Source organism: Amphiura filiformis, chromosome 3, assembly GCF_039555335.1.
Source record: "Amphiura filiformis chromosome 3, Afil_fr2py, whole genome shotgun sequence".
Classification (NCBI taxonomy): domain Eukaryota; kingdom Metazoa; phylum Echinodermata; class Ophiuroidea; order Amphilepidida; family Amphiuridae; genus Amphiura; species Amphiura filiformis.
Window position 1 is genome coordinate 37,454,733 of NC_092630.1, and position 8,021 is coordinate 37,462,753.

The 8,021-nt window shown below is 35.4% G+C and overlaps 1 protein-coding gene across 1 annotated transcript; it reads left to right on the top strand.

Moving 5' to 3' along the window:
• Positions 1–3,582: 3,582 nt before the first annotated feature.
• Positions 3,583–7,263, top strand: LOC140147246 (monocarboxylate transporter 13-like). The gene is made up of 4 exons (XM_072169025.1): positions 3,583–3,781; positions 4,029–4,169; positions 5,322–6,185; positions 7,160–7,263. Exons 1-4 carry the CDS (start codon positions 3,583–3,585, stop codon positions 7,261–7,263), a joined length of 1,308 nt encoding a protein of 435 aa, XP_072025126.1.
• The last annotated feature ends 758 nt before the right edge of the window (positions 7,264–8,021 follow it).

Genomic DNA, 8,021 nt, shown 5'->3' on the forward strand with positions numbered 1-8,021 from the left:
AATTATATAATGTTAATAATTAAAATAATTACTGGGTCATGAATAGCGTGTATTCAATGGGACCCGCCGCTCATGTACCACTTGGCCGAAGCCTGGGTGAAGAAGTCAAAAAGTTTAATTAAATAGCTCACCACACGGTTGGGTGAGTTTTTGGCCCTGGGATTTGGGTCATAGTCAACGGTTTTATATTTGATCATAGCCCTTTGTTATGTGTTTGTCAGCTATATTTTACTTTCATAGAGGCCTAATAATAATAATATACTGTACGGTTCTACTACTACTAAAAACTTATTATCTATTCCATCTCATGTGTCTAATATCCTTGCACCTTTAGATGTACTGTAATTGGTATTAGCACAGTAGTTTGAACATTGGACAATCTCCACGAGGGGTAACTGCAATTGGAACAAATAATACTAAAAACTGAAAGAACTGAGCTTGTTACGTGAATATTATAGACACGTTTTCGCCGGCGTTTTTAAGTAAGTAAAATATCTAAATTATTTGCAACCATGATATTCTACTTCTATTACTAGGCATATCACCCCAAAAATAAGCTAAATCCGAAAAGTAAAAATAAAAATTCATTTGCAATGAGACTTTAAATTAACATTTTGTTATCTGGATTAACACGGGAAGACAAATGGTAAAAAGAACAGCCATCCTACTGTATCGCGTATACAAAAATAGTATGGCCTTGGGCACACACAATGGCTTAGAGCTATTGTGGTTTGGAAAATTACTCCCTAAAAATTTCTTTGATAATGTTTTGTTTTTAATTAGTTTTACTCAAGGCAAGGGAAGTGTGTCATTCGTTGTCGACGGAAATAATTTACATGCTAAGAAAGACTAATATTTCAGCTAAATGGTGGTAGGTCCCTTTATATCAATAGGCCTATATTTACTGATTTATGAGCGATCTTCAAAAATCCATAAAAACAGGCAGTACTGTAGCTCTTAAACAAAACAATATTTAATTTTTGCGGACCCGATGGAAGCCTCGGAAAGTCTTCACACACCATACGGTATATTAAAAATTCAAACATTTTGGATAAATGAAGCATTGTGAGGAAATTCATTTTTTGACATGATGTTTTCTAAAATTGGTCAACTTTGAAGCGCGCGCTTTTCAATTCACTGTTATGCTTGCATGCACAGTGTGGCAGAATTATTGTGCAGCCACTGTGACATACCTACTATTACACAAAATGCCTGCTAATAACGAACTTAACCTTACAGTTGTCTCACTTAAGCATTTTTAAATAAATTAAAGTTTGCACAATTTTAGCTTATTTTACCAGTAAAGTCAAATTGCAGCACCCGCGATAGTGTAGCGCTTGCCTTTGGCAAGCTCTGTACTAGGAGTACTATTACTTTTTTACAGAATGGTCTAACCAGGCAGGGATTGGCCTTACATTTTCTTTATTAGTCACTTGCTTGGGTTTATTCTACTCAGGGATCACTGGATCTTCTAAGGTACTCCGAGGGCTCTGATCAAGAGCTAAGCGCCTCTATCCTGCGCTCGCCACTTTACATTGTATTCCATACATGTATAAAGCTTATGATATACATATCCTACCGATGGACGTATAGATGCAGTAAAGTATACGTATGTTTTTTCCGTTGCTATCCAGCAAAAAATATTGAGGAATAATAAGGTTTAGACAGGACAAGAAATAATGTCACGAACACGAAGGTATGATTAAGTGACGATTTTTAGTATTATATAGTACTTAAAAGTACTATATAATACTATGCACGGGTACTCAAATGTATCGGAATTTTCTGGATTGAATTCTACTCGACGTTTGTTTTAGATCCGGTTCTACCCTCTTGTAAGCATTAACAATATTTTAATTACTTCAATAATGTCTACTATTACAGTATAATTTTCACTTCTCAACCACTACATTCGTACTATAAACAATTTAATATAGCATTCATCAAAGTGAATGGCATCAATCATCCCATTTACCCTTTCTATGTAGTAAAATGGAACGAAATATTGTGAAAGAGGACGTGCTTATTATTATATTATCAGGAACTGTGGCAGCTTTGGCACCCCGGGTTTGGCACTCATTCACTGTTAAACCTCACTACCATTTCTATAGCTAATGCATTCATGTCCCCATACTGTTAGAAAGGTCCAAAATTTTCTCTGAAAATAATATTAGAACTTTTCTGGTTCTTCAAAGGGTTCTGAACAATCCAGACGCTTTGGTTGAGAATAGGTCTATATACATTACGATTTTACTTAGCGCTGCATAGAGATCGCCATGATATTTTTCAATCAATTCATATCTGCGAGCTTAAGAAATGGTGGGCTTTGTCCTTTTTGTCAACAGCTCTACTTCTTATTTTCTCACAAAATTAGGACCTTTCTTTTCCATTTTCTTCCCCCATCTAAAATTTAAAGCTCCTCATACAAAACCAATTCATTACATACTGACCGACCCCCATTTACCTCACTGAACTCCTTTTCACATTTACATTCCGTCTGTCAACCTGCGTTCCGGACACGACCAACCTCGCCTTGTTGTCAACAGAACTTTCACTGCTCAAGGGGATCACGCTTTCACAAATGCTGCCCCAATGTTATGGAACACTTTACCAAAATTAATGTCATCAAGCTTCATCAGAAACTCTATCACAGTTGCTTCTTTCAAGAGCCAAACAAAAACTCATTTATTCCCGGACTAATTCTTCCCTCTTGTTTCATGCTGCTTTGTTTATTTGTTAATTAGTAATGTAAGATGTGTAGTATAAGATATTTTTTGTAAAGCGCCGAGGTCGTGTTTGCTCATGTTACAGCGCTATATAAAAGTTGTTTGTCGTTGTTGTTGTTGACCCTCGTATACTAGTACTTAATCTTGCTATATCATCATGATCATCTGGCTAAGTTTCTGAAAGACTAACGATTGCAAAGGTTATTCCCATTTGCAAAAAAGATCTTGAAATACTTTTGGGACTATGAATAGACCAGTATCATTATTACATTGCTTTTTTGAAATTCCTTGAGAGACTGTTTTTGTTTATTATTTTCATGATTTGCAGTGTCATTTACACTTACATGTACAATATGTACGTGTTTTGAATGTCCATGATCAGTACCTAATAAAATGTATAATCACACAAGAAAATCCTGTACAGAGTGTATCGCCCACTATAAATCACCAAATTTATTTTATTAATTCATTTTATTTCAATCTCTAGCATATCTAATTCTACATTTAGGGCTATTTGAAAATATTAATATATATATGCATTTAAATGTAATGTGTGATTTAAATGATATAAAATTATATTTTGTAAATGGCTATGTGAAATATAGCATTAACATTTATACGACATTCAATATTAAATGATGAGCATATGGTTTATACGAGAATCAATCATAAAATACTCAGCATAATATGCAATTATATTTGCGTATGCTCATAAAGATTTCCACCTCTAGTTCTATATTTTCCCTTATATGTTACAATCGTGTATTCCAACGAGTGCCTCAAATTTACTCCATGCTCCATATAAGCCCTATTTTCTCATTTTCTCTATTAGCAAATTGAGGACCTTCAGAAAAAAATGACCATCCAGGCACATCCTATCGATTCCGGTTGGTCATGGATGATTCTTGTTGCAGCTTCTATCATGATGTTTATATGGGAAGGTCTAGTGAAGTCATTATCAGTTCTTCTACCAACACTGAAAGAACAGTTTGAAACACATACTTGGATGATTGGACTAATGATAACGTTGATGATAAGTGTACGGGATGTTGCGGGTAAATTTAAGATGCACTACCGGTACTTGACAATTATCAGCATATGTACCCGGTACTCATGCATATGACACTAAACATGCGATCGTAAAACGAAGGGATCAAAGAATGCTACTAAATTTTACCTGTTGCGCGGTTTTGAGTATTGCGAAACAACATTCATTGTTGGCGAAATTTGCAATCTCAGTGTTTTATATGTTAAAAACTTTTCACAAATTTTGATTTATCTCAAATATGTTTATCATGACAGGTCTTGTTGTGGGAATACTTGCATCTAAAGAAAACAATCGTGTATTTGCTTGTGTTGGAGGAACCATTCTTGGATTGTCTACTATTTGTGCCTCCGTTGCAAATAACGTTATGATGCTTGGAATTATCTCCTTTATAAATGGTATGTTCGTGTTCTACTCTTTGATTATGTTGATGTTGATGATGACGACGAAGATGACGATGAAGATGACGATGGTGTTAGCGATGACGTTAACAAGAACGATGAATGATGACATGACGATGAATGATGAAAAATGATGATGATGATAATTTGTTTTGTTGAAGGCGTGTCAGAGTAGTCATGGTGTTCCAACTCCAAAAAAATCCATTTTCATTGTCTAGATTAGGGGATTAATGAAAACCTCGCGAAGATTTTTAAATGGGTACGGAATGCCAAACATGGCCTACACTTGCTTCATGTATTGTGGATCTTGATGTCGTTTTATAAAGATGTTTCGTTTAGACACTCTAAATATCATCAGAGAGCTTGCGAAATGACGTTACTTTAACTTTAACTTTAACGTCTAGAAGATTATAGAGGATTATGTATTCAAAACAAGGTGGTTTTTTGTAACTGTGATATTTTAATTTTTCGTCAAGCCCGCTTCAAAATAACAACAACAATTGTCATTCTCTGACTATTCTATTCGCCGTAAAAGTGATGATGTAACAGGATTAACTACCATAGCAATAGGTTAAAACAATTTTGAATATATCGCACTTCACTAGTACGTTCACGCGGTACCTGCATTGAACCATATCGTGCTGATCACTCGCACCTGTAAGATTAGTATCTTTGCAAATAGTGGTGATGAATGCAACCTGTTTGTAGTGTAGGGCGAGATATTCAAAAATTGTTTTAACCTATTGCTATGATAGTTAATCCTGTTACATCAACGCTTCTACGGCGAATTCACATTATGCCACGACTCGGCCAATTACCTCACAAAAAGCAACTTAGCCGTTATAAAGAAAACTATAACTTAAAAACGATTTGAAGACACCAGAAGAAAGACATGTCATTGCGATAATATTGACACCTCGTTTGCTACAATTGACCAAGCATTACATCTTTGCCTCGGGTTTATGTTTAATGAAAAACTGCGTTGTCATTATTGAACAAATTTGTAACAAAATGGGTAAAAAAATGCGCGTACAGATACCATTTTGTCTCTGTGTTGAAATATACTATTAATAGTTCTGAAGCTATATTAGAATACAATATATATTAATATTAAAGTATTAACTACTTTTGTATCACATTGCTTCACAGGAATATCCTTTGCTCTTATATTTATTCCGATGTACGCTCTACTTGGTCAATGTTTTGACAAATTTTATCCCTTGGCTACAGGAGTATTTTCCTGCAGTGGGACACTGGGACTGATGGTTTTTGCCCCTCTTACCCAACTTCTTTTAAGTACATATGGATGGCGTAATACTCTACTCATACTTGGTGCAATCGCTTTTCATCTGGTTATAAGTGCTGTTTTGATGCGTTCACCAACTAGAGCTTCTACGGGACAATATGCTTCACTTGAATCACCTGACTTGGAACTTGCGTATTCCACCACTTTAATAGAGATTGATAATGAAAGTAACGGGACATTTAGTTGGATGAGCGAAACTTCAAGACATTCCAAAAGCAAAATATATCAGTTATTGGACCTATCGGGCATGTCATTGTTCAAGAACCGTTCTTATTCATCAGTATGTGTCATGATGGCTAGCATAAACGCGACTTGGCCGGGTTGGCTGGTCTATTTTATCCCTCATTGTATAGCCAAAGGTATAACACCGTTCGAAGCTTCATTTCTAGCAACAGCCGCTGGTTTTTCCAATTTAATTGGACACGTGATGTATATTCCTTTTGTTTCAAGAAACATTCTAAGTGTAAGAGGGTGTATTTATTTATCAGGAACTGTTGCAGCCATTGCACTCCTTCTGGATAAATTTACTGTAACAATTGCAACTACATCTCTAGCAAATGTACTCTTTGCATTTGGAATCGGAATGGCCTATCCGTTATGCGATGTACTCATGAAGTCTGTCATCGACCCAAATTTGTTAGCGAAAGCGTTCGCCTGGCGAATGGCCATAAGTGGCTTTGTAAGAATTTTCTCCGGATTTCTAGTAGGTAAATTGGTTCTAAAGATTCCATTCGGATTTCCTTCGTTACCTAGGAAGCAACATAAAAATAATATGTCATGATCAATAGGCCCTACTCATTTATTTTTGATCCCGAACTATTCGTTTTGATAGATAAATTGTTAATTTTGATCAGGCATATTATCACTTTGAACCGACAATCTTATCAAAACGAGTAGTTTCCGTTTTATCTTAACAAGTAACTACTTAAATTGAAATCTGATTAGATCTGATTGACAAGATTATCCATTTCAATTTGAAAAGGTTCTGTTTTATCCCCCTCGGAGAAGACAAACTATTAATTTTGTTTTGGGATGGGGGATCATTTTTGATAAGAATCTATTCATTTTTGACAACAACCTATTAATCTTTTTTTAAATGACAAGGCAATCTGATCAACTTTAATGAGTTTCTTGTCATGAGAAAATCCGATTTATATTGAAGAAAAATCTGTTAATTTTGAAGAGAAATTTGTTATGGCCCCTCCAAATGAATAGTCATACTTGTCAAATTTAAATAGATTCTATTCAATTGTGAATTAGGTTGCAATGAGGATTGACCATTATTGCTAGAATTTGGCAATAAAAAGCATTCTAGACAGTGCAAACTATTCCTTAATTGACGAACAATCTGAGACCGTTTTCATTGAAATCGGCGCACTTTTAGTTTTAGACCCCTGTGTGGCTAACAAAACTGACTACCCCCAAATTTGACCTTTCTACCTATATCTCAAGAACGGTATGTCGAAGATAGGTCAAACTATACTTTTTCCTGAATCGTTATGACAAGAGGAATCCGAATTTTGTATGAAATTTGACCCCTGTTGACTAGTGACACCTTTTGAATTTTTCTACGCAGTTTTTCTGATCTACAGACGTCGATTAGAAGTTAATTTCCGATACACCATAGTCACTTGTTCCAACTAAACTAATACCGCGTTTTTGTTTTATATTTATTTTATAGGTTGGACCTATGATTATACAGGTACCTATGATGCAGGATTCATTTTGCTGGGTGCTGTGCAAGCTTTAGGTGTAATTGTTCTTGTTGTTGATCATCTATATTAAATAAGAACAAAGCACTCCCATCCGCTGATGAAGTGCCGGCTCCAATGGCCACACATCCCTTCTACTTTTGGGTGAAACACTAGAAGGAACCCAATTACCAGCAACTACCCCACTTCCGTCGTCTAGCAAAGAGCGCTAGTAGAAGTGTGTGTCTTCTGAAATATGCAAAATATAAACTCAACAACAAGACCCTTTAATAAATAAGAAGAAGAAGAAGAAGAAGAAGAATACACACATCATATCTATTATCATGGCTTTTTTTAAAGCTACGTGCAGCTAAAATGACCAATCAGGAGCTGCGCGTATATCCCAGCAAACACAAAACGTTTTCGACATCATTCGCAAAAGGTTATAAAAGGTTGTCAGCAAACGTTTAAATGTCGGGTTATATAAAGGGTATATTAAGAGTATAAAATGTTTTCATAACCTTAAAAAACATTTTTTGATAATCTACTGCTCAGCAAACACAAATGTTTTACAGAAAACGGTCATGAAAACATTTTGAAAACGTGATGTTTATATGGGAAGGTCTAGTGAAGGCATTATCAGTTCTTCTACCAACTCTGAAAGAGCAGTTTGAAACACATACTTGGATGATTGGACTAATGATAACGTTGATGATAAGTGTACGGGATGTTGCGGGTAAATTTAAGATTTATACACTACCGGTACTTGACAATTATCAGCATATGTACCCGGTACTCATGCATATGACACTAAACATGCGATCGTAAAACGAAGGGATCAAAGAATGCTAC

Bases quoted from the DNA above. Each gene is read 5' to 3' on its own strand.
- LOC140147246 (XM_072169025.1), top strand. From the start codon at position 3,583: ATGACCATCCAGGCACATCCTATCGATTCCGGTTGGTCATGGATGATT. The intron at 3,782-4,028 runs GTAAATTTAAGA...TTATCATGACAG, and splicing joins AAGTGTACGGGATGTTGCGG to GTCTTGTTGTGGGAATACTT. The intron at 6,186-7,159 runs GTAAATTGGTTC...TTTATTTTATAG, and splicing joins TTTCTCCGGATTTCTAGTAG to GTTGGACCTATGATTATACA.